Below are 27,496 nucleotides of genomic sequence, written 5' to 3'. Positions count from 1 at the left end.
TGGAACCCCCTAGAAAGGCTCTGTCCGGGTCTAAAAATGTCTTTGTCCCTTTTTCTGTGCCCCCATTCCAGCCTCTGGATTATATTTCTGAGGTGGAGGAAGGGTCTGAGGAAGGAGGTTTGGTTCTTGCTGAGGTACCTGATGAGATTTTGTCTGGTCATAGCCAGCTTGAAGACCTGCGTCAGTCGTTGCACGACGCCATTGGTTTGGACACCCCTTCGGAGGTGGAATTCGGTAGGCCTGAGCCTGGCACCCACGCCGAGTCCTCGTACTGGCGCCTTATGTTGAAGGTAACGGAATACTTAGGGTGGTCTGCGCCACCAGTGGATTTTTTGCAGGATGACCTGATGGATATCCTTGACCAAGGTCCACCAACTGGCCCGATACTGCCTTTCCATATGGCCTTGAAGAGAAGGGTGGCAGCGGCTTTGACTGCTCTGGAGTGTGTCCCAGCCGTGAGTAAGTCTTTGCCAAAGAAATATTGTACAGCCAGTAGCGACCCCAGCTACTTGACTACGCACCCCACTCCGGAGAGTTTGGTGTTGCAGGCGGCTACGGCCCCGGCAAAACAAGCGTTGTTACCCTACCATCCCTCCTGATAGGGACGACAAGCGTTTTGATGGCTGGGCGAAGAAAGTGTTTTCTTCAGGGAGTATGGTTTTACAGGCAGCAAACTCCATGTGTGCCTTAGCACGTTTCACTCATACTCTGTGGAATTGTCTCTTCGGCGGCTGAACACATTCCCGAAGGGGAGGAACGGGATGGCTTTCTTGTTCAGGATGGCAAGGATGCCATGTGTGAATCCGTTCAGTCGGGTCTGCCCATGGCAGATTGCATCAGCCGGTCCATGGCGGCGAGCACCGTGATGTGCAGATTTGCGTGGTTGCGGAAGTCGGGATTTGCGTGGTTGCGGAAGCCGGGATTTGCTCCTGATGTACAAGCCCGGCTCCTCAACATGCCCTTTGATGGTGAACATCTTTTTGGCAGCAAGGCTGAAGAGAGCTTTGACAGGTTGCAGACCTCCAAAGCTGCAGCGAAGTCGTTGAGCACTGCAGTTCGCCAACCTCCGCCTTTTTGTCCTAGGGGACAACAATGGAGGGGAGGTTCCTTTCAATATTACTCATCTTTTGGTAGATCGAGGGGAGCTGCAAGTCAAAGGGGCAACCATCGGAGTACCAGAGGTCGAAAACAAGGTACTCGAGGTGCCAAGGCGACTCGGGCAGTTGCCTCTTTACCCTCAGGCAATGCCGCAGCCGCTTCAGCTCATTCATGAGGCCATGTCCCATGGTTCGCCGGTTGGGGGGAAGGCTGGCGTAGCATCTTGTAAAATGGTGTGCCATTACTTCAGGTGTGTGGGTTCTGGAGATCATAGCCCATGGCTACTGTCTTCCTTTCTGGCAGAGGCCTCACAACAATCCACCAGGGAATCTCTCTTTGAAGAGTCCGGATCCGCTCCTTGTGCAGGAAATACAATCCTTGCTGGAGAAAGGCGCCATAGAACTGGTGCCTGTAGCGGAGAGGAACAAGGGATGGTACTCCCCTTATTTTTTGATTTCCAAGAAGGACGGGGGATTGAAACCCATCATGGACTTGCACGGTTTGAACAAGCTCCTCAGGAAGGACAAGTTCAAGATGGTTACTCTTTCTCAAGTCCTCCAGGCCCTTCAACTTCAGGACTGGTTGGTGTCTCTCGACCTCAAGGACGCTTACTTTCATGTGCCGATTCATCCCAAGCACAAGAAGTAACTGAGGTTCGTGGTTGGCAACTCGCACTTTCAGTTTCGGGTCCTGCCGTTCGGATTGACCTCTGCCCAGAGGGTCCTCACCAAGCTCATGTTGGTGGTGGCAGCGTATCTCAGGAAACCTGCCACTCCCTTCACAAGCTGGGCTTCTCCCTCAATTTAAAGAAGTCCCACTTGACGCCAACACAGCGGCTCCAGTACATCAGAGCAGTGCTCGACACATCCCTGGGGCAGTGTTTCCCTCCCCAGGTGAGGTCTTATCCCATTCAGCAGATGGTGCACAAGTTTCAACATGCTCAGAGTCTCCCTGTGTTCGAGTTCTTGAGGTTGCTCGGCCTCATGGCAGCCTGCATTCTTCCGGTGCCAGAGGCCAGGTTGCGGATGAGATCTCTGCAATGGGCTCTCAAGATGCAGTGGTCGCAGTCCTCTGGCAGGATGTCGGTCCCCGTTTAGGTGCCGTCCTCGGTCCCTCAGGACCTTCTGTGGTGGGCCGTCGAAGGCAATCTGATGAGGGGGGGGCTCCATTTTGGCTACCCTGGCCGCAGGTGACGATCGTGACGGACACATCCCTCACGGGATGGGGAGGTCATGCCAACGAGTTGACAGTCAGCGGTCGTTGGTCTCTGTCGGAGTCCAGACTCCATATCAATCTGTTGGAGCGGAGGGCCGTCAGGCTTGCCCTGAAGGCTTTTCTGCCGACCTTGCGAGGGTAGAATGTCCTAATTCTGACGGACAACGCAGTGGCCATGCACTACCTCAACAAAAAGGGGGGGGGGGGCAGGGTCACTTCCTCTGTGCAGGGAGGCGATGCAGCTCTGGTTCTGGGCCATCCAGCAGGAATATTTTGATCTCGGCAGTTCATCTGGCCAGAGACGAAAACGAGACGGCAGAGGAGGCAGTGATCGATCTCTCACGAGTGGGAGCTGGCTCAGGAGATTGAGTTATAAGGATTGGGACCTCCCTGAAGACGTGATGGAGGTGTTGCTTTCGGCCAGAGGGCCTGCAACAAAGTCCCTGTACCGTTGCCGTTGGAGAAAGTTCTGCGACTGGTGCAGGGTTAAGAATGGGGATCCTTTTTCATGTGACATTCCTGTGGTTCTGTCTTTTTTGCTTTATTTAGCCCACAAGGGCCTGCAACTGGGTACCATTAAAGGTTACCTGGCGGCGATGTCCATATTTAAGCGCTCGTCTGAGGAGTGTTCTTATTTCAAAATTCCTTTAATTTCTCAGTTTCTGAAAGGGCTCACTAATGTGTTTCCACCGTCACCTTTCCAGGTGCCTGGTTGGGATTTGAACCTTGTTCTAAAATTCCTAATGGGTGCTCTATTTGAGCCTTTACATTCCTGTCCTTTGAGACTGTTAACCCTTAAAACTGTATTTTTAGTTGCAGTTTCTTCCGCTCGCAGAGTGAGTGAGTTGCAGGTACTTTCTGGTAAGCCACCCTTCAAAGTGTTTCATAAGGACAGGGTTGTCCTTAGAGTCTGTCCTTCGTTTTTTCCGAAAGTTGTATCGGAATTTCATTTCAGCCAGAAGGTCATTCTTCCGGCATTCTATCCGCCTCTGCAACCTGGTGAGGACGAGGAGAGGCTCCATAGGTTGGATCCTAGGAGAGCTTTAAGTTTCTACATTTCATGCATGTCCTGGGCCACAGTGGACGATCAGCTCTTTATTGGTTACGCTGGAAGGTGTTTCGGACAAGCTGTTACTAAACAGACTTTGTCTAGATGGATTATCCTGGCAATTTCTGAATGTTACCGCTTGGCGTGTAAGGACCCTCCGGTAGGCTTACGGGCCCATTCTACTAGGGGTATGGCTGCCTCTACTGCCCTGCAGAGGGGTGTTCCTATTCGTAACTTCGTAACATCTGTGAAGCAGCCACTTGGGCTTCGGTCCATACGTTTGTAAGACACTACTCCCTAGATTCTATCCATGGGCAGGATCTGGCCTTTGGCAAGGCGGTCCTTTACTGTGCAATTTGATTGGGCATTCTATATTTCTATATTCTAAATTCTTTTCCCTCCTCCATACGTTGGTACTGCTTTGGGAGTCTGTCATAGATATGTAATACGTCAGAGGACCCAATCCCCTCGAAGAACAAGTTACTCTTTTACCTGGTAACTTTCTTTTGATGGGATGGTCCGACGACGTATTCCATATCGCTCCCTCCCTACCTGCCCCGCTACAGAATTTCTTATGCGATTGCAGCTTAGGTTTCCGCAAGGCTTTCTGTGGTCATACTGGCAGAAGATTGGTGCCACACGTTCTGGGGAAAAACTACAACTGAGGCTACGGGCGTCGTGCGTCCTACTTATAACATCCGGTGATGTCGGCTCAATGGAGGCCCTCGAGGACAGCGTATCGACGCAGGATGCAGATGCCGAAAATTTCCGAAGCAGCACAGCTGTGCTGATTACCTGCCATAGATATGGAATATGTCGTTGGACCATCCCATCGAAAGAACATTACCAGGTAAGAGAGTAACTTGTTCTTTTCTAATAGACCTAATAGACTTCTTCTTGTTTTTGTCCATGCCTTCTGAACAGGAGCTTCATTCTTTCACACAATTTGTATCCAATGCCAGCTCACCCCAGCCGGATATGGCCTTGGCTTCTTGGCTCATCCAGCGTCGCCTTTCTGAGATTCGCCTGTAATTCACTTGTTTTCTAACTGCGACATACAGGAAACATGTTTCCTGTATGTCGCAGTTACATGGCCACATTGAACATGAAAGATGCATACTTTCATATTTCAATGTTGCCAACGCACAAAAAGTACCTTGGGTTCATGATAGAGGCAACCCATTATCAGTTCAAGGTTCTCCCCTTCGGCATTGCCTCAGCACTACGGGTATTCGCGAAGGTACTGGCGGTAGTAGCTGCTCACATGTGCAGGCAGTCCATCCCAGTCTAGCCTTACCTCGACGACTGGCTCATAAGAGGGGATTTGTACGGAACATGCCAAAGAAATACCCAGAAGACGGTAGATCTCCACATCAAACTGGGTTTCTCTATCAACGAGAAAAAATCCAGTCTAGACCCCAGTCAAGTCAAACTGTTTCTGGAGGCTCTAATTCGGACCAGAGACGGCCTGGTCTTTCCCCCCCCAAAGTGAGGGTTCAAAACCAGCTGTTCCAGATTCCTCACTATGTAGCTAGTCACCAGGTGACCGTATGCAAAGCCATACGACTGTTTGGGATGATGGATTCCTGCGTCTACCTAGTACCTCACGCTCGTCTGCTCATGCGCCCCATGCAAGAGTGGCTCTCGAGCCAATGGTGTCAGTCCAGCGGCCAGTGGGACGATCTAGTGGTTGTCTCGGTAGCCCTCGTTCAGTTTCTGCAGTGGTGGACAAGGATAAACCTTCTGCAGGGGAAAACCTTCACAACCCCTGCAGTAGAAGCCAATCTCATCACAGACGCATCTCTGACTCGGTGGGGGGGGGGCCCTCACCTCCTTCAACAGACAGCGCACGGCGTGTGGTGCCCAGCGGTAGCATCGAATCACATCAACCTGTTGGAACTGCTAGCAGTGTTCAAGGCCCTGAAAGCCTTCCAGACACAACTCCAGGGGAAGACAGTCCTAGTCCTCACGGACAGTAATGCGGCTATGTGTCACTTAAACAAGGGGGCACTCACTCCCTAGGACTGTCCAAACTGTCCCGAACATATGGAAGTGGGCTTTTAAACACATGTTCCTCCTTTCACAACATGTTCCAGGGGAACTCAATCTTCTCACGGACGTACTCAGCAGAGACTTACCCCTACCCGTAGAGCGCGAGTGGCGGCTACAGGAGGACATTGTACTGAAAGTCTTCGCAGAATGGGGTTTCCCAGAGATCGATTTATTCACCACTCTGGAGAACGTACAATGCCCAAATTACACCTCCAGGTACCCTCAGAACCGCTCCAAGCGGAACCGTCTTTGGATAACATGGATCTGGAAATTTGTCTATGCTTCCCGCACCCCCATCCCCGATTCCCCTGCATATGAGAATAGTGGTGGCAATCACCTCTATAAGTAGAGTTAGTGAACTACAGGCCCTTTAAGTTCAGGACCCATTTGTCACGATTCACAAAGACAAGGTGATTTTGTGCACACACCCTTGCTTTGCGCCCAAATGTATCTTGAATTCCATGTAAACCAGTCCATAGAACTACCCACCTTTTTCCAGAACCCAACTATCGGGGCGGAAAGAAGTCTCCACACACTGGCTGTAAGGAGAGCGTTATTTACTATCTGGAAAAAACAAAGCTACTAAGAAAAAACAGTTCTTCGTCTCAGTGGCAGCTGGTAGAGAAGTGGACCCTGTCTCTCTAAATCAGTTATTTCTAAGTGGATCGTTAACTGCATCACACTGTTAGACTCTTGCCTACCCTTCACGCTTAGAGCACACGCTACGCGGGGCACAGGGGCTACCATAGCATTCATTGCAAATGTTTCTCTTGATTCCAGTTGCAAAGCAGCGACCTGGAGTTCTGTACACACCTTTACACAACACTACTGCCTAGATGAACATTCTAGGTCTGATTCTCAGGTGGGACAAGCAGTGCTGAGGGATATCTTTGCTACTGTTCCTTCACATCCCCATCTCTGGGCACTGCTTGCTAGCCTATGCACAGCATGTGATTCTAAGCAGATTCACAACCATCAAAAGACGTGCACGACTCACCGTAATAGCTTTTCTGATGATTGTATCTGCTTAGATTTGCATGTGCCCACCCTTCCTCCCCTCATGGAGTAGAAGGAACATAGACCTCTTACACCTTCTCTCTTCTGTTCTCGCTCACGCTGACTATAAGGCTCCCTCATGGCAGAAATAAACACAACCTGATGGACCTCTAGACCTGAGGGATTTTGGGTACACTACACGTCACGTTAAGGATAGTGTAACAGTCATGCCCATGTCAACATCCCCTTTTGATCTGCGAAAGTAAGATGCAATACACAGAGATTTCCACTAGATGTCGGAATATATGCACAGCATGTGAATCTAAGCAGATACAATCATCAGACATGCTATTACGGTGAGTAATGCATGTCTTATCTATGGTAGTGTCATGTCCCCTGAGCAGTTTTTCACCATCAACCAGAATTCCCCTGCCCTTCTCCCAAAGATTGTTTTAGCATTGTTTCCTAATCATGCTGATACAGTTCCAGACTGTGTGCTCACCGCCAATTTTTTGTATTGTCTGGATGCTATTTCTGCTCGAAGTAGGTCGTTAGGATGTTTAAAGATCTTTGCTCTTCGTTTTAACGTTCTTATTTCTTTTCATTTTGTCACAAGGATGTCGCCATAGGAATAGACAGTGGATAACCCGTCCCCTGTTTTTGATGGTTTCTTAAATGGAAACATTTGAGAAGGGGGTTCTAATCTACCGATTCCACCATTTCAGTTCCCTTGTTAGCAAACCCCTGAGCAAGTCCAGTGGTTAACCTGTCGATCGTGTCCTTTGTGATTCTTAAACCGGAACCAACGTTTTATTCGATGAGGCATCCCACTGCTCTGTAGTTTTCCGTTTTTACCTCTGAACCCCAAGACATTGCCAGCAGATCGTGGTCACTATGAGTAGTTCTCATTTTTTTGAATGATGATACGTAGGGAAGGAGGATCCTGGAGACGAATATATAGTCTTTTATTGCCTTGAGGCCATCCTTTGGCCAAGTTGCTTGAGGCGGCTTGTCCTCCTGACTTTTGACCTTTTAGCATATGTAGGTCTCTTGAGGACATTAGTTGTTGCCAGGCCATTGCTCTAACTTTTGCCAGAGTTGGCTGAGAACCGATTTTTAGGGTACTGTCACCAGGCAAGCACCTGCCATTGAGTTCACTGAACAAGACGATGATGTGTTTTATGCATGCGCCATCTATCAGTGAGGTCACCAAGTCCAGGAAGTTTTCAGTCAACATTGCCCTTGGTTTCCAATATAGATTTATGACTGCCAAAGGTGATTTTGGCATCTCTCTATATTTTCTGTGGTTGGTGGGGACCTGTAACGCTCACCTGGTTCCCTCGGAGGCGCGGGTCTTGACTGGGCGGTGAAACCGTCTTCAACGTCAGGCGTAGGATTCGTTTGGCTCCCGGATTTGGCCCCTTTCTCACCGAAAGTTTGACCTGAAGGGTGAGGTGTCTGCAAGTGGAAAATCAAGGTATTAGTGGCTGGAAGGTTGGGAGAAGTTCCAAGCCCATCTCTCCCTCTCTCCCCGTGGTACTCGGTCGATTGTTGTGCTCACCTTAAATAGGTGAATGCTGGGCTCTCCATCCTGCGTCTCATGCAGGGGCGCTGGGTCCAGTTACTTCACTGGATATGAATTCAGCCTCTTAATTGCAGAGGGTAAATTGAGAGCGATGCCGCCGTGTGCTGCACGAGCGTGACTTGTAAGTATTAAAGTTCCCTTTAGATTGCTCTCTTCAAATGTCTTATCTCCTTAATGTCTGTCTTTTCCCTTTCAGATGCTGTCGGTGCCGAAGAAGATGCTCCCCCCAGGTTCGTGGCAGAGAGCGTAACACGAAGATGGTGAATACGAAGGCACGTAAGTAGAAAGGCTGCTCTAGGGCTGTAGAATGCACCTTAATGTCTCTTTTGTCTTTACAGGTGCCGGAATGCAGCGCGAGCAGAGTTGGAGCGAGCGTAACACAGGTAAGCAGTTTTGTAACTAAGCGTTACTAACCAATGTTCTTTGTCTTTGCAGGCCCGATGCCGGACGAGATATGCAGAAAAAACACCTTGAATGCTGCCGATGGATCGGGTAAGTTGAACCGCTAACTTTGCCTTTGCCTAACCTGTGCCTTTTGTTTTGCAGGAGCTGCTGAAGACTGAGGATTGGTTCCCAGCAGGTAATTTTCGTATTCACAGGATCCGGAACTGAAGATTCGCTGAACTGACACGGTGAGCGTCCTGCTGCAGATGCAGAATAACGCGAAGCACATTGCACCAATCGGGTGTGGTTTAAATAGTCCATAGGAGTGCTTAGGTGTCTTCTTCCACAGCCTCGCCCAGGCAAAAGAGTTCCTGCTTGCAGAAGGGGTCCAGCATCAATGATCCAGGGAGTGGTGCCTGCCCCACCCAGAAGGAAAAGTAGTCCCTGCCAGAAGAGAGTGAAACATCATCTTGCTGGTAAGTAAGCAGCATGGTCTGCTGCAGGTAGGTCCACCCAAGCACTTTCACACTTGTTATGAGCCCGGCGCTTCCTGTGCCGGGACGGGTCCATGCTATGAGCCTGGCACCACCGGTGCCAGGACAAGGTCCAAAAGGTCCCTATTGGGACTTGCTGGTGCCGATAGTATATGTTATGAGCCTGCTTCCAAGGATGTTGGGTAGGTCCTGACTCCTTGGAAGCAGTGGTCATGACAGGACCATCCCACTATTTCCACCTTGGTGAAAAGATTGTCAGGACCCCTCTCAATCAATTTAAGCCCACTCCCTGACTTAATTGCGGTCAGCAGGCCCGATGTTGCTCTTCTTTTGGTGCCCATGCGGGAAGGTTTAAGTTTTAAGATGAATCCATCCAAGCATGGATTCGTCCGTAGCCAGGTCTCCTGGAAGCACAATGTCGAAATCAACTAGATTTACATTGGTGTTGGAGGTAAAATGTTTGAATTCTCTTGTGTTCCATGAAGCCAACCTTAAGTGCGAGGACCCTCTTTGGCGGCTATGGTTTACTGTTGCTAGTTAAAGCAGGCGCCCCCGTTCTCCACTGTGCACTGCAGGAGCAGTGCCCACACACCGCCCAGCTGACGATCTAGCCACGAGGTAAGCCCGTTGGCTCTGCTACAATATCAGCTAAAAATATTGAATTATCCGCCAACATGCCCGGAGCCTGGAACACGCCTGCATAATTTCCTTCATTGGATCTGCCGCACCGCTCAAAGACAGAGCTGTAACTTATTCATTTATTCTAAAATTGTCTGAAGTTAACCGTGACTGTTAACATAGTTTAAGATGGCCGCCGCCAGATTTTCCCCCTCCACCAAACCTCCAATCCGGCTACCTCAAGCGGATTGGTTGCTCCTCTGCATATCGCTAATCAGGGAACGCCGCCAGGCGCAAACTGTCCCCAACAAAGGCCATACAACTAAGGCTCCTGTCCAAGCCTGTCGGAGCATGAAGGAGCTCCTAGCCAACATGCCCGGCATCCATCCAATCTGCACATCGGAAAACTCCTGGTAAGCACCTAGCCTATGTTACGCTCACCTGGCTCCCACAGGGCCGTCGATCCGAACTGGACAGCTGCGGTCTCCACCAATGTGACGTGTAGTGTCGAGATGACAGACTGGACTGGCCCTCCCAGCTTGGTTTGCTTGGCCCGTAGGAGTTTACTTCTGTAAATGGAGAAAGGGAATTAACCACCCGTGGAGTTGAGTGTTAACCCCCACCTCCCCCTGCTGATCTCCCCACTGATCGCCTCTAATGTCCCTTCTTAAAGTCTCACCTGATGGTTTGGAAGGATGAGCTCTCCATCCTGCATCGAGCGCAGGGGCGCGTAGATAACCAGTTGCTTCACTGGTTAGAAGGAATTGGTGAGTTTCAGAACATTGTAGTTCGTAAGAGTTCAAATGTCTGACTTTCACTCTTGTCCGATTCCTTGCAGTTTGCAGCTTGACCCCAGCGAAGAGTTCCTCGTGGTAGCTGACGAAGTTCAGGTAAGGATTTGTCTTATCCAACACAGTTCAATAAATAAGGCCAGAATGTAACCTGTTGCTTGCTCCCTTATTCGGGTGCAGAGAGAAAATATGAAGTTTGGGGAAAAATGCCTCTGGCGGTAAAATTAGGTAAGTCTATTGTGGTGAGAAGAATTCCCCTTGTTTGTCACTTTGTCTCCCCTTGTTGTCCTTTTGTTCCCCTTAGGGGCCGGGGTACGGCGAGGATGCAATGGAGACTGCGCCGACCCGTGAAGAGGAATAGTACCCCCGGCGGTAAATCGGGTAAGTCCATGGGGGGTAGTTACTATTGCCTCTGTTTATTCCCTTGGCTCACCTTTGCTGTTCTTGTGTTCCCCTTAGGTGCCGGGAACGTGCAGAAGGATGCAGTGGATCGTGAGGATGCTGCGAAGGCCGGTGAGTTCAGCGCGGCGCTGCAGCAGGCGAGGCGGCGCGCATAAAATACTTCCTTCTTCCAGCTCGAAGGCGCGGTGGATCCAGAATTCAGGTAAGGATCGAAGATATTGCTCTTGTTCTAAACTTTTCTCCTTCTGTTCCTCCCTTTTTCTAGGAGTTGCAGACTCGAAGCGGGTGTGGCAGAAGACTGGATGCAGGCTTGCAGACACGGTGAGCATTACGCTGCTGGATGCAGAATAACACAAAGCGTGTGCTGCTCTTCAGGTGTGGTTTAAATAGCCTCCAAAGTAGTCCCAGGTAAGTATTCCTCCCCAGCCCCACCCGAGTAAAGAATAGTCCATAGGTAAAATAGTCCCTTCCAAGCCTCATTTGGGTTGGAGCTCTTGCAGCATGGTCTGCATCAGGTAAGTTCTACTTTGAGCCTGGCGCTATGGCGCCAGGACTGACTCTTCATATGAGCCTGGCGCCATAGGCGCCAGGACCGCACCCAAACAGCCCCTAGCAGGGGTTTTTGGGCTTGCTCAAAATGACTTGATGCCTGCTTCCGGGGTTGCTGGACCAGGTCTGGGTCCCTGGGAGTAGGGATCATGACAGCCTAGCCCATGGTCGCTACAGCTTACTCTACCACCCTAACGTTACCCTATTTGAAACTTGGAATTCAAATCCTAGCCCCATCTTCCACGCGCCTTTGCGCCTGATATACTGTACAACTGATGTCACGATCTCACCAATGCGTAGTAGGTATTACCCCCTCTGGCACTAGGGGCATCTACTATAGTGCCCTGTAGTATAACACTTGACTAGCAACTTACGCCAGCTGACCCAACTGGAATACCTGCTCCGCGTCTCCACCCCAAGGCCGGCAGTGTTGCCCCAACTGCCTAACGGACCGGACTGACCTCGCACCTTATCTCCCTCACTATACTAATCCAACCGATAATTGCTGACTCACCTAAGATACTGACCACTTTTCTATTGTTAACTGCTGTGTTGTTTGAACGATCATGCTGTTCTATTGTACCATGTTATTTATCACCTTAGTACTGCTATTCTGCGAAGTTGCATGTAATAAGCCCTGTGACACTGATAACCTGCTTAATGCTTTGATGTGCCAAATCTAGTAGGTAACCCGAAACTGCCTAGCACTTGCAGTATCATCAACATAAGCGGACTACCACCCTAGCGCATCCAAGGCCATTAACCAGCATTGAAATGGGGCCGCAGAATCAATCAGACCTCCTCTTCTGCCAGCTACGTATTACAGAATATGACTGGCCATTGTGAGCTTGAGCCAACCCGAGCTGCCGCTATGCTGCTGCCATGCCTGCGCAACTATTAAATGCTCTACAAACCTTATCTGTGCATTCCTGCACCGTTAGCCACTCGTGCTCACATCACAAACCATGCACCTGCGCACACACGAACCACTACCAACGCTAGCATCTCACATATGCCTGTCACATCCTCCTCACACTGCACAGCGTGAAGCCTGTATGCAACACACAACCCTCATAATGAAGGTACACTCCACCAACTGAGACACTCCAAGCAAGCACCTGACACCCCCTCTTACCTGCTGTTCCCGTCGTGCTGCCCTCTTGGGACGCATCGCTCCTCCTCAACTGCAAACCGGATCAGCACGCCTGCTCTAATGAAGGGAACTGCACTCCTCCTACGAGCGCGAGTTGGAGAATGCCCTCAAACAAAACACCTGATGATACCTCCCACACCAATCAATACATGCAGCAGGGAAATCAGCCTGCATGTAACTACAACACCCCCACACCCATCACTTCACTTACCACACTTGATCTGGATCGGCAAACCCACCCCCCACTACAGTCTAACAAAACATCCAGTGCACCTACGCGCACAGCCCTCAACCTAGTCTCCCAGGCCCAAACCCCCACCCACTATCCGCCCAGTCCAGCCCCTCCAAATTGCACCAATGTACACCCTCCCCAAATCCTCCCCAAACACCAAGGCTGCCTGTCTAGGAATCACCAGACTCCTACACCTCAGCTCACGCACCATGGCCCCCCAATTCACCTGCTTAGGTGCCACCAAACTACGATGCCTCAGATCACGCACCATGGCTCCCCAATTTGCCTGCTTAGTCGTCACAAAACTCCTACACCTCAGATCACGCACCTCGCCGCCCCATCATCAACCAAAACACACCTCATCACCGATGCCGCCACCGGCGAAAGCATCCCCTTCCTTCGAAGCCCCTAGACTGTGCCCTCATCAACCCCCGCTCTATATGCGCCCGTTGCCACCTATACCTTGACCTGCTCGCCGTCACAGAGACATGGCTACACGATGCAGCTGGACCCTACCTATCGCTCGCCACCCCCCCCCCAACTACTCTATCCTCCGCACTGACAGATCTGTCAACCATGGCGGTGGAGTCGCCATCATCTACAAAACTTCCCCCCATCAGATCCACTCCCCTTCTCCCCCCCCCCCCAGCAGGGTATGAAATCTTACTCATCAAGATCAATCCCCGCCCTTACACCACTACTAACATACTACTCATCTACCGCCAGCCCAACTGCACCGGCACCCCAGACTGATATACCCCTCCTTATTGCCCCACTCCTGAAACCCAATACCAAATTCCTGGTCCTAGGTGACTTCATTCTCGGATTGACTGACCCGTCCGATCACCAGGCCTCTGCACTCGCCTCAATGCGCCAAGAGATGAACGTCACATAAAACATCCAAGCATCTACCCACGTCAAAGGCTGCTCGCTCAACTGGATCTTATCACTGAACAGCCCCACCAAAATCCTAGACATCAACCCTATGCCTTGGACAGACCACCCCCTGATTTTATTTGCCCTGGACCTTCACATCACCACTGAAAAATTGACAACGACCCACCAACCGATCACAGCCAGACGCACAAGGAAATTTACCAAGGAATTTCTAGATCCTACCATCCTTAGTTACGTCGAAACATGCCCGGACAATAATAACCCTGAGGCCATCCTCTCAGCATATAGCACCGCCCTGAGCCACTTCTTGGATCTCCTTGCCCCCCTCAAAATAACCTATGGTAATAAAGAGCATCACCACCAAAACTGGTTCACCGAAGCCTTTGCTAATCTCTGCAAAGCCTAACGCACTAAAGAACACATCTGGCATAAAAAACCTTCTTCCACCAACAAAGATGCATTCAGCATCTCTGCCGCCTCCTACGAAATGGCCATCAACACCACCAAAGCCAGTATCTACAATACCTGCATCACAGAAGCCTGTTCCAACACCAAACAGGTTTTTCAAAATTCTCAAAGAACTTGAATCCCCGGTCCTACCCATCTCAACCTTCCCCAAGGACAAAGCCTAGTGCATCTTGGTACAAACCACTTTAGTCATCAAACTCCAGAACCTCAGAGATAAAATCATCCTTAAGAAAGCCGAACACCCTCACCCTATACCCCCCCATCAACACCCACCATTCCCCCCTTCCAATTCACCCCTGTTGCCCCATCTGAAACGCTCGCCCATCATCCAACACATCAAAGCCTCCAACTGCACTGGAGACGTTTGTCCGGCACACATAGTCAAACTATGTGCCGAGTCCCTGGCCCAGACCATTGCTAAATTCATCCAATGCGTCTTTCAGCACCTGCACCATACCTAGCTCCATCAAAGAAGCCTGAGCCATACCAGTGCTGAAAATCCCATCCCTCTCTCCCCACCAACTACCGTCCCATCATCACAGCCCTGTTCCTCCTGAAAATCCTCGACCGCACTGCCTACTTACAACTCCAAACCTACCTTGAGACCCATTCCTTACTCGGCCTACGCCAATCCGGCTTTAGACTTGGACATATCACGGAATCCGCCCTCCTCTATTTCAAGATACAACTTGATCACATTCGCAACAGGGGAGACCTCGCCATTCTCCTACTACTCGACCTATCAGCGGCATTTGATCTCATAGACCACGATATCCTTTGCCACCGCCTCACCACCTCCTTCATTTTCTGCCAAGAAGCGGCAAATGGGTCAAATATTTCCTTAGCGACCGAACCTCTAGGGTCTTCACCGGCACAGGAGCAGCAGAGCCCTTCGCAGTGCCCTATGGGGTCCAACAGGGCTCCTGCGTATCCCCCACACTCTACAACACGTACACCAAGGATCTCTTTGATCGCCTTGACAACATCAATATCCCTTACACAATTTTTGCAGGTGACACCCGATCCTCCTCAAACTCTCTGGCTCCTATGAGCTTGACTGCGCAAGCATCAGTCACATCTACAACATCATACAGGCCTGTATGGCCAACCACCACCTCTGCCTGAATGATGATAAAACCGAGCTACTCATCGTCGGCTCCCCCCACCATCTCAAACACCTCGACTCTGCCTACTCCTCCATCATAATTGACGGAAACAGTATCCCTGTCTCTCCCTATGTCAAAACTCTAGGAGTCTACCTAGATGCAGAACTCAACCTAAACAAACATGTGAAGGCCATGGCCTCTTCTGCAGCATACTCAACTAAACTTCTCAATCTCTCCAGATAATTCCTTACCCCCTAGCAACTGCTTCACTCTTGCCAGAGCAACCCCCAGCAGCAAACTCGACTACTGCAATGACATCCTAGCAGGGACTTCTACTATAAACCTCAATAAACTACAACTTACACAAAACAACGCGCTTAGAGCAGTTTTGGGCCTCAAACATTTCAAGCACATTTCCCATATCAGACGTGAAGCCCACTGGCTTCCTGTCAAAGCATGCATTGAATTTAAAATACACTCCACCGCTGCCTCTACAACACAGCCCCGCCCCTATCTCACCCACTGCATCCTCAAAAATCTCAACTTGCGAACCTTTCGCTCATCCTCCTCCATCTCTCTTACTACCCCTAGATTCACCAGGAAACGATCAAGGGGCTCCTGCTTCACTGTCCTGGCTCCCACATTATGGAACGCGCTCCCACCCGCAACCAGGAATGAACCATCCTACCTTGCATTCTGCAAACAAGTCAAAACCACACTTTTTAACAAATCTGCATGAGTTTCGCTGAAACTACTGTGAACCTTAACTCTGTACTGTAACTACCTATGCCTTACTATGTATGTAATCTAGAGCCGTGATACCTACAGGTCCTGGGCGCGTATATCAAATGAAATAAATAAATAAAGGGTGTGAGACCCAGCACCAAGAAGTATTATCCGATACTCTGGGCTTGTTCTCCTGAGGTATCGCAATCTTTCTTGTAGCAGTGTCGTTATTGTCAAGTTGTACTTCAGCTGGTACTGCCTGGTCCATACAGACGTCGCTTTTGCACTAGTGAGACTTACACAGTTTCTCTTTCACTATTATTTCTCGATTTAACCCTTCCAGATATTTCTTTGTTCAATCTTCCAAGATAATTCACGTTGGAGTGGACTACACCTCTGTTCCCTTGACTCCTTCAAAGGGGATGATTTTCTGTTTAGATCTTTTACTGCTGTGATATCAAAACCCAGCATTGGAAGGCTTTCTGCTGCTTCCAGAAACATTCTTTTCACAATGGTAGAGGTTGTATGGAGGGTATACCCTGTCTGTGGGAGATTAGTCAACAAATTAAATAATCCTGAAATAGTCAGAAGTGATTTGGTGTAAATTTGGAATACATTGAAGTAAATCCATTACACTTCAATATCAGATCAACCTCCCTATCGACTACTCTCTAGAGTTTCATGGATCGGATGGTTTTCACACCCTATATTTGACTTTGAGAGAGATAGTGGCCCTTGTCTCTGTCTGCCCGCTTCTGGTAGGGCCTTTGATCTGGTAAAGTCCTCAACGGGGACTGGCGTTCAGATGTCTCAGTGGGGGGTCCTACCTTCCTGGCCAGGGACTAACTTTTGTTTGAAATGTCCCGTTTGTTGTGGGGGATCACCACAGGTTTGGTTTCCGATTGCTCAGAATTGCAATGGGTGGATGTTAGGACATTTTTGAAGACTGGTTGCAGTCCTTAATCTGATCTACTGAGTAATGTGTTTTCTCAGTTCTGAGTCTTCTTTCCTCCAGAGTCAGGAACTCTGGAGTTCCTTCTGGCCCCCCCATTTGGGTTTTCACTTTACGTTTGCAGAGTTTGTTGTATGCCTTGAATAGTCACGGTCACCTCCTGTGAGACTCTTTCAATCTCGGACGCCGTGATGGAATACCCTTATAAGTTCATTAAATCCTGAGAAGTGCAGGCTTCATCTTCCCCCAGATCCTTGCCCCTTGAAGCGTCTAGCAGGGGTTGGGTTGATTTTACACTTTTTATATTTCTACCTTCACATTGCAAGTCTTGTGATACCCCTTTAGAAACTAATGTTTCTCTGAAATCTTTCCGAGAGTCCTTGGATTTCGCCGTGCAGTAACATTTCTGATCTGGTTTGCTGATCAGCAGTTGCTCTTTTGAGTTCTTCTTCTTGCCTTTTTGGCCAAAGATAAAGAATTTGCTATTTGTTTTGGCACAATTAGGCTTTGAGGATTGCTCGATAGGGGCACTTTTATTTATGTCCATCCCTGTCGCCAGTTGGCGGTTGCCTAGCTTCCGCAGCCTCTGAAGTTGGTAAAGTGCTGTTTGTGATTGGCAATACGGCCTTCTCTGGTGGGCTCTGCGCATTCACACGTGGGTCCTTCTGTGAGGCTTGACTTCCCTGATCTTTAATCAGTTTCGCCTTCCCATCAAGAGATGGTACAACAGCGGCTTGGTCTTTCGATGTTATTGGTCCTGGATTCTGAAGCTCTGCAGCCGTTATAAACCCTTGAATAGGAGTTTGGAATGAACCATGGCCAGCACAGTTGCTTGGTCCCTCAGTGTCGTTTAAGGCTTCATAAATGGGTCTAATGCGATGTTGTTGACATGGTGGTTAGTAAGTCAGGCTTCGCTGGATGACCCGCGGGTCGAAGAGAATCTCTCCCTTTTGGTAGTTCTTCGGTTAAGTGAGGGCTCCGTAAAGGAATCTGAGCTAGAGGAAGAGTTCGAAGTATCCTGCAACGTTTGGGCCAAAGCGATTTTGTTATTTTTCTTAGTTGCATTTCTCTCTGTAGTCAAGAGGGAGAGTCCCGACAGTTTAATTGGATTGTTGTAGGGCTATTTGCACCTAGTCCATTGCTCAATTTACCCGTAGCTAGCCCAGTGACATTGTTCATACTAGAAGGGTGCGTGGCTCTGGTTCCAACACCCGGATTAGCGGTGAGGAGCTTTATCTGTGTTTTCAGTTGGCTTCAGTTTTTAATCCTGTTGCACGGCTTTCTGTGATTCTTGGGCCTCTGGTTGATTTCCTGACAATGGGTACCATCCCATAGCGTTGCTGCTTCCTGGATCCGTGCTGCCGTATCGGGTATCTTTGTGGCCATTTAGCAAGATTTGGAGTGCCAATGGGAGTGAATCTATCCACTGTACCTTGCAATGTCTCTGCGTCCGATAGTTCTCCAGTTATATCATGAAAATTGGTATGTGATGTTTTTGACCTAGGGTGAAAGAACACTATTAGTTTAGCGTTCGATTATCTACCCTTCTCAGAGACTGTTTTGTTTGATCTTTTAGAAGTCGTTGGTGGCACCCCTGTTAGCTGCTATCTTTGGAATGGCATCAAGCACAATATTGTTCCATGCATGTGGCGCGTCCCTCCAAGCTGCCTTGGCCACTTGCAAAGTTAACTCTGGGGTAGCATGCTGCGTCACTAGTTCGTAAGGTTGGTTATTGTTCTATTCTGTCGAGGCCCTGGGGGGGCATCACGTGGATTGCCCGAACACCCATTGTCCAAGTTTGTCGGGATCACAGAGTTCTGTAGTTGTTCGAGGTTCTCGAGTGTAGGCATTTCCAAAAACGTTTGCCTCAGAGAGCGGGGGGAAATATTTGGGTGCTCACTACTGTGGACATGGGCGTTCACTTTTCTCGACTGTATGACAGATTACGTATGACCAAAGCCTGCTGCGTCCTGGGTGGGTACACCCACGGCACCAGTTTCCGTAGATTTTGAGCAGGCCGGGTTAGCTAAGGAGAATCTTAAATCTTTTGATAGGGACTCTTCATCCATGTTGCCAACCCCCTTAGTTGAGTCTATTGAAGCAAGTGGTGAGCTGTTATCTCTGTTTAAGGTGACAATAGATGAGGAGCTTTGGGTGCCCTCTCCTTGTGGTTTGTCTAGTGGTTTTTCCACCAGAACTTCCTGCTCCTCGAAATTGGGACCGCTTAGGCCGAGGTCTATTTCGTTCCGATTGGGCACCACAATTGTCTCAGAAACACCTGGGAAAGGGAGTGTTCTACAAGGTTCCGAGTGTGTCTGAACGTGGGTGTCTGGCAAGCTGTAGATGTCTTTTACGGCTTCAGTTGATTGGAGCAGACGGGGAAAGGGTGTAAGGCGCTGGGATTTAGAAAGTGTACTGGCAATTTCCCGGTAAGGCGATTCAGACCCACAGGGACATGTAGGAGTCCTAGGAATGGTAGTCACTACCGTCTTCACAGTTTACTTACCGGCAGCCTGCAAATTTGTCCTTGCCGCCGGAGAGGAGTTGGGATCTTCACTTCCCTCGACTTCATGCTTTGAAGGCTTCGACCTTCCTCCATCCCCGGCACCTTCTCCTCCACCCTTCCTGCCGGCCGACTGATGAGTGACTGAACTCGTCGCCGAACTCTGCCCCGGCGCTCCACACCTCGGGCAGATTTTATAGTCCTTAAAGAAACAGCAGCAGATCATACACCGCACACGGCAGTCTCCTTTTTCCCACAGGATAAACAAGCCAGAAAGAAACAACATCTCTCTAATGGGCACAAGCGACTGAACTAGTCGTTAAACTCTATTATATATATTATTTATAAACTTTGTTGGGTTGGTGTATTACCCAACTGGCCTTAACTGTAAAGTCGTTGTTCCCTCAACTGATGTTTCTAAGGGCCGTTGATATCCGTAAGTCCATAACCAAAGTCTGTCTGTGTCTAAATCTATGCTTGCCATCACTCTTAGACAAAATTTGACATGGGGTGGTCTTAAAGAAAATGATGGCTCAAAAAGAAATGTAAACCAAGACTGGTTTCGGGTAGCCTTACCATCAGGTGCCGTTCTTAAAAATAGTTCAACTCAAAAAGGGTGGTCCTTGGAACCTTCCAGGTAGGACTCTTGCACCAAGTAAATGTCTTTGGGTCTCTTGGGGGGTTCCTTCCCCAAGCTTAGACCTCTCTTCACAAAGTTCAACAATGTCTCTTGTGGGCCTCTCGGGGTTCCCTTCCCCAAGTCTAGGCCTCTCTGCTCTCACCCGAAAGTTCACCTTGTCGGGATGCACCATTTTAACACACAGTTCTTTCCTTGAGGTCGTGTCAGACTTTTGAAAAAGCCGGGCTCTGGCGCCTCCCCTGCACATCCACTCCAACACCTTTTTATACTATGTACCTTCCTTCTGGCACCTTCATCTCCTGTGCCCTTTACACCCTGGTTTTGCTTTTATTTCACCTTTTTTTCCTTTTGCTGTGCACACCACAATGTACCCATGTACGGGCAGGGGCTGGGGAGACAGCTGGCATTTTCGCCCCACCTCCCGCACAAGTCTGCTCACAGCTAGTCTGTGATGACATGTTTTTTGACAAATACATGTCACTCATGCGGTCCCCTCAAATGGGCTCAAGCTGCTCTGGCGCAACCCACGGCAACACAGCCCATGCCTCCTCCGGCTCGTCGTCCTCAGCAGCCCAGTACTGAACCTCCATCAACCCTGGTGCAGGCACAGACCCCCACCACGTAGGAACCCCCAAAGGTGACTGGCGCCACCCCTAAGGAGACAGAGGGACCAGCAGGACACAGTCAAGGAAGAGCAGAATACGCCCTCCTGCGCAAAAGGAGTACATGACAGGATTGCCAGCTTGTCAGAATACCTGGGTATCCCCCAGCCACAGAAGGAGCTCCCCGAAGCAGGAGTTCTGGCGGAGGTCCTGTGCATCAGGGCAGAGGGTAGGTTGGGCATTCCCCTACAAAAGCATGTGGAAGCTTTGACCAAAAAGGGCTGGCTCAAGTCCCACTCCACACAACCCATCAACAAAAAGCTGGATGCTAGGTTCAGGCAAACAGAGGGGGACAGCATACTAATCTCTACTGTCATCCGTAATCGCTGTAGCATCCATGTATGCCAAGCCCCAGACTTTGTCTTCCAGTACCGCTACAACAGCCCTTCTCAACAAGGAAGAAAAGACCCTCAAATCATACAGCGAGAAGGTCTATTCAAATGCCGGCCTGCACCTCAGGCAGGCTAACGCAGATGCTATCCTCTCTGCGTTTAATCAACGCCTCTGGAGGGAGATTGCATATTTTCCTGCCTGACATCCCTAAGGACAAGCAAGCCTCTTTCAAAGTGGGCCTAGCTGAAGCCAAATTCGTGGCGCAGGACCTCATGGAGGTGTCTGTAGGCCACATCGACATGGCCAACAGGGCAATCTGTCTGCCAACAGACATGAGGCGTACAGCCCGGCTGAAAGCTACCAGGTTCAACCTGGATATGCAGGATAGAACTTGGACCTTCGGTTTGATGTGATCTCTTCCAATCCTCCACTGATGAGGAGCTCGATATGAAGACCAGCTTTCAGACTGCAAATTCTCTGGCCATTCTTACCAAACTGTCACCCAAACTGTTGTCAGACACAGTCCCGCACAGACAAGGGGCGTTCATTTGGCAGATTCCACAGGATCCAGGACCGCAAAGCTAGACAGACAGGTCGCCCAGTCATCACTGGAGAAACCACCACAATACTTCTCATAAGAGGTTTTTCCAATCCCCCCTACTCTTCAGCCTCTGACCAGAAGAAACAATGACGATGTGTCTCGGGTCCACAGCACTCTTCCTACGCCCTTTCCGTCTTCCCCTCAACTCCCACAGATCTGCACACCATCTCTGCTTGCAGAGATTCACTCCCTTGTACACAGCAAGGTTGTCGAGCAGATCTCTCCCCCCACCCCCTCCCAGCAGGGGCAGGTCTTTTACTCCTGCATCTTCGCTATCCAGAAGAAGAACCAGGCGGGCCTGCGAGTGGTGTTGGATCTATCTTCCCTGAATCTTTACCTACCCTTGCAGAAGTTCAAGATGGTGACGCCGGCGCTCATTACTGAGAGGTTCATTGCTGAGATGTGTGGGGGAGACTGGATGTGCTTCCTGAACATAAAGGACGCGTATCTCCACGTTCCCATTGTACAGCCCCCCCGGGCCTTCCTCAGGTTCTGGGCCTGCATTTTCAGTACAAGGTTCTGCTCAGCTCTGAGAGTCTTCACGAGGCTCATGAAAGCGGTAGCGGCCCTCCTCAGGTCAGAGGGGCTGCACGTCTACCCAGACCTCGACGACAGGAGCAGGTTTGGGACTCAGCGGACAGGCTCATTTGTACCCTATTCAATCTCGGTATCTCGATCAACTACCAAAAGTCACAGCTCAATCCTACGCAGACAATGGTGTTTTTGGGTCTGGTGTTGGACACACAACAGCAGAGGGTTTCCCCACGGGGGACAGCGATTCGAGCGGCAGTCTCCCACTTCCGCAGCAGGTCAACCACCACAGCCTGGTGGTATCAACACCTTCTGGGAGTACTAGTAGCAGGTCTCCTTGCGGTCCCCTACAACAGGCTCTGCATGAGGAGGCTTCAGTTGCATTTTGTGGATTCTTGGGGTCAGGAATCAGGTCATCAGGGTTCTGTGGTCTCCATCCCATAACACCTGGACCACGACCTCAGATGGTGGCATCAGGAAGAGAACATACCGGTGGGCAGACCCTTTCGTCCACCCCCTATAAAGTGCACCATTACCACGGATTCCTCCCTCCAGGGGTGGGAAGCCACCCAGGGAGCGCACTCTGTGCACGGCCTCTGGTCCCCAACCGATAGGCAGAATCACATCAACTGGCTGGGGTTTATGGCTGTACAGTTGGCACTCAGGTCTTTTCAACCGATCATCAAGGGCAGGTCGATGTGCATCCAGACAGACAACGCAACCTGCATGTTCTATATCAACAAACAGGGGGCAGCAGATCCCTACAACTGTGTGCTTTGACCCTGGAAGTCTGGAAATGGGCTATCAGCCAGGGAGTGTAGCTCTCGGCGGTTCACCATCAGGAAGAATCCAACCTGGAAGCAGACCGGCTCAGTTGCCTTGCCACTGACAATTACGAGTGGCAACTGTACGGGAGAGTCCTCCAGGAAGTGTCCAGCAGATGGGGGCACCCAACAACAGACATGTTTGCGACAGTACAAAATCGAATGTGTCGACCATTTGCGTCCTGGGGAGGAAGGGGATGCAGCTCTTTAGGGGACGCACTCCAAATACCCTGGGACAGGATGTGAGCATATGTATTCCCACCCACACCGCTCGTGCAGAAGGTTGTGAGCAAGATCAGGAACTCCAAGAACCTCAAGATTATCCTCGTGGTGCCACGCTGGCCGGCACAGCCCTGGTTCTCGGACCTGCGGCAGATGTCACTGCAGCCAGAGATTCTACTCTCCCTCGGGAAGAGCCCTCTTCTAGCACAGCAGGGAGGTGCTGTGCTACACCCCTCTCCAGAGAGGCTAGCCCTAGCAACCTGGTTCCTGAGCAGCTACCGCTCCAGCAACAATATGGAGATTATTCAAAATGCCAGGAGCCAGGCTACACGCAAGCAGTACAAAAGTAAATGGACAAAATTCTGCTTTTGGGCTAAGGAACACAGGGTGAACCCATTGGCATGCACCCTTGACCAAGTCTCATCATTCTCGCCCAGGTGGATACCTGCAGAACGTACCTGGCCACGATCGGTGTGTATAGGAACTCTGACTCTTCTTGTCTTCGGCAAATCCTGTAGTAAAGAGAAACCAGACAGGGGTGGCCAGGCTGTACCCTCCCCACCCCCAATCAAGCGCTCGCATCCCATTTGGGACCTGAACAATACTCAGCACTATAGAGCACAAACCATTTGAACCCATGGCCATGGCACACATTAAGTTGGTCACTCTAAAGACAGCCCTTCTGGTTGGGCTTACATCTGCTTGCAGGGTGAGAGAGATCCAGGCGTTGGTCTCCTCAGAGCTGTACACTAGATTTCACAAAGACAAGGTCGGGCTCTGCACGCACCGCAAGGAGGATGCAGAAAAGACGCTCCACTGCCTGGATGTCAGAAGGGCTTTGAAATTCTTTCTGGACAGAACGAAGAGCATCCACAAGACGGACGCTCTGTTTGTAACATTCGGAGGCTCTAGTCCTGGGCAGAAGGCCTCCAAGGTATCCATAGCGCGATGGATGATAGCGGCGCTCCAGGAGGCATACATGGTGCAGCGCAAGGACCTAACATACTCCTAGTCCATAGTTCCCTTTCCTCCATACGTCCCACCATCAATCCCCCTATAATAAGACTGAGCTTGTTAAAGTGTAATACAGCTGACGCGTCAAAAGTGGACTGAGGTTTGGCGCCAGTGAGTGGGGTTAAGGGAGCCAGCGCGCTACTAAATTTAAAGGGTAAATGTCTTTGTTCCGTTCCCGTCCCTCGCGAGGGACGCCCATACAGGATGGATGAAAGGGGACTATGGACTAGGAGTACGTTAGTCACTCCGATGAGTAACACTTAATTTTTTCACAAAGAATATTCACTTAAAAAAGCATTTGAACTAAACAATCACATGCAAGGATTTGCACCTGCACTTTGCTCTGCATAACTATTTGAGCCATTTTAAAGAATTCTACCTAAGTAAGGCTGTGAAGGCAATACATTACATTTCTCTGACTTGTTTATATTGAATAGTTCCTGTTTTCTAACTGGTATTCTGTGCATTTTTACTTTTATGTTACAGGTTGTGAACATTGTAACCAGCAACCAAGAATGTGTGAATAACATAGCAGAGTCCCTTGTTCTGTCGAACCTTCTTATTCTGTTGCACTCACTTCCATCTAGTAAGTCGCATCAAATTGTCAAAATTTGTTTTGCTATCTTGTGTTGCTGCACACCAGATTATGTGTTCACAGTGAATTACACTTTCTGAAAGAAGCAGGGTATTTGTGCACATAATAATCATCCTTCTTACAAGAATGCATTGTCGGCACCCTTTCCCTTTATAGCTAGTTTTCAAAGTGCTTCATATTTCAGATAGTACCTACATTATTTCTCATGGTCACTTCATTATTCCAATCCGACTATGCTCTCAGCTCGATCCCAACTATATTTCCTTTTTTTTTAAACAAATGCTGATGCCTTTTTGATCTGTCACTTGTAAATGTTAGTCTTCTAATGGATTGCTTCCTCCCACAGATTCCTCATCTATGATAAGCCTATCCACAGCATAGCTAGTCTTCAGAAACGTTTCCACCACCATGGGGTGCAGCGCAGCTCTGCATCTGCTCCGTCCGATGCCTCTATGCGCCCCACTCCGGACATGACGTTGGGGGCCCATATATTTTGAGGCGCTGTGCCCCATTACTTTTTCTATGCACTCACTTTGCTTCATGAACCCGCTCTTTGAGTTTTCAAATTCGTTGTTGCCATGGCCAAACCTGCAAATACCTTAGGGTTCAAACTGTGCATGGACTGTAGCCGGAAGATGTCGGTTTCGGATCCACACCGGATTGGTTTGTACTGCTTGAGTCGAGGAACACAACACACAGGATTGCGGGTCATGTTAGTCCATGTATCCGAAGGCCCTCTGGGGACAGGCTGCAAAACCTTTTATCTTTGTCCACAAGGCGATGGGTGGCGTCGCACAGTCTCGTTTCAGGTCACATGGCATGGAGATTCGGTCCAAGGAGAAGTCCTCTCTGCTTAAGGACATGGAGAAGAAGAAAAGCACTGCAATAGATCCCGCTCTCCGAGTGGATCCTCGCACCAGAATTCTTCCTCCTCTTCCAAGAACTCACTGATCCAGAGGTTCTCCCAACCCGGATAACGTAACTTTTCCCCACCCCAACCCCCACACCGGATGTTAAGACAGATTTCTGAACTCTGACCTGATATGCAGAGGTTCAGAAGGCCAGCCTAGTTGGGTAACCTTCTGGACAAGCCAAACCAATCAAGGTAGCATTGGCGGTGGTCAAGACTAGGTCTCAGAAGGGGTCAGGGTGACTGAAAGACCTCAGTGAGCGCAGAGACTAAAGGACACTTACAAATCACTCCCAGTCCGGTGTATATATATTACAAATACATTTATTTCAAGGCCTTTGAAGTTATACACACAGTAATAATCACAGTAACACTTTTAAACCAACACAATCCTACTAAAATACATATATACAAGACCAAGTGGTCTAAAGGTTTAATGCACAAAAGGGGTCCACAGCCTATAAGGGGAAGGAAGCAGGTAGTGCAAATAGTCTTTAGGCAATTCTGCAGTAATCACACTCCTAACTGATGGGCAGTCCAGTCCCGTCCCGTCCCTAAGATGAGAGGAGCCTATTGCTCAAATGTACATCCAATGCTGGCGCACGCAATAGTGCAGATGGGCGAAACAGGGTCTTTTGTAGGTTCTGTAGCAGCTCAGGAAGGCAGGTGAGGTGATGCAGAATAAGTTCCCACTATTCGAGGAGGGTCTTCCCAAGAGGGCAGAGCAGGTTCCAAGACTTGGGAATAGTTCACTAGTTTGCACTAGCAGTGGAAAGGAGAGGGGCCCTCGGGGGCCACTCGTGCATTGAGATGGATGTTCTGGGGCCACCAGTAAGGGTTGCTGGTACTTACCGACCCCTGGCGCACTCCGAACCAAACTTGGGCAGTCGCGTCCAATTCGGTTGCAGGTTCAAATGTGGCAATTCTACGGCTCTGCGGCTTTCAGCAACGAATTTACAGCGTTGATTCCCAAACGGTACAGTGGCGATTTCTCCACTCCTGGTGGATGGATCAGGCTAGTTTCACTGCAGCAGGCTTCAGGCGCAAGAGGGGTACAAAAGCAGCGCACCTGCAAAGTTCGTCACCATGGCTGGGCGACACGGTAACCGTGTTCACTCCAGACCAGGCTTTCTCTTTACTCCAGACCTATGAACGCCAAGTGTACGAAATTCGGTGTGAGAGTGCCGTGAACAAAAAGCTAGCGACGTACAAAGTTTCAATGGTCTCCTCGAAACGGCGGCAGCATCAGGGCAAAGGTCTGGTTGGCCCAGGGACACTTCTGAGAAGGCTTAGTTGCATGGTTTGATGAAGGTGCCGGGAATATTTGGTCCCACTATTCCAATGGGGCGAATCTTCTTTGCAGACCTTCTAGTTCGATCAGATGCACAGGGGTCCAGCAGGACAACAGCAAGCTCAGGGTGCCAAACCTTCTAGCGGGTCACCAGCGGTTCCTCGACTCGGTTTCAGGATACTTGGATCCTATCCTTCGTTCAGTGAGAACTCCAGAGATCAACATGGTATGGGTGTTTGGAGCCTTCTCTTATCCAAAATCTCCTTCGCCCCAAAACGAAGAGGACCCAATGGGAGATATGCTCACACACAGGCATACCATATGTGGACCAGTCATGGACCATGGTGGTCCCAGGCATTCACAGCACACCAGACTCTCTGGCACCCAGGATGTGTATTGGAACCAGACAGTCCGACCCACATCCTGAAAGAACACACACAAGGCATGCAGAAGCCTGCAAAAGCTTGCCGTTTTGCGGAGAATACATGCCCAAATAATGACTGACCCGGGTCGACTCGACCTGGGGAAGTTGAAGGGGCAAGATGGCCAAAGGAAAGGACAAAGAACCTCGTGGCATGGGCATTTTGGAGCCAGGCCACCTATC

At 49.8% G+C, this 27,496-nt stretch overlaps 1 protein-coding gene across 3 annotated transcripts in view; it reads left to right on the top strand.

Moving 5' to 3' along the window:
• Window positions 1–27,496, top strand: part of DNAJC13 (DnaJ heat shock protein family (Hsp40) member C13) — a 2,820,731-nt gene that overhangs the window by 2,298,833 nt on the left and 494,402 nt on the right. For all 3 annotated transcript variants that reach the window (XM_069648714.1, XM_069648713.1, XM_069648715.1), the window contains one exon: window positions 24,583–24,682. In XM_069648714.1, the coding sequence (XP_069504815.1) occupies window positions 24,583–24,682 (100 nt within the window). The remainder of the gene's footprint in view (window positions 1–24,582; window positions 24,683–27,496) is intronic.

This window comes from Ambystoma mexicanum, chromosome 2q (assembly GCF_040938575.1).
Source record: "Ambystoma mexicanum isolate Mex_15411 chromosome 2q, UKY_AmexF1_1, whole genome shotgun sequence".
NCBI lineage: Eukaryota > Metazoa > Chordata > Amphibia > Caudata > Ambystomatidae > Ambystoma > Ambystoma mexicanum.
This window is presented reverse-complemented; position numbering and strand designations above follow the sequence as displayed.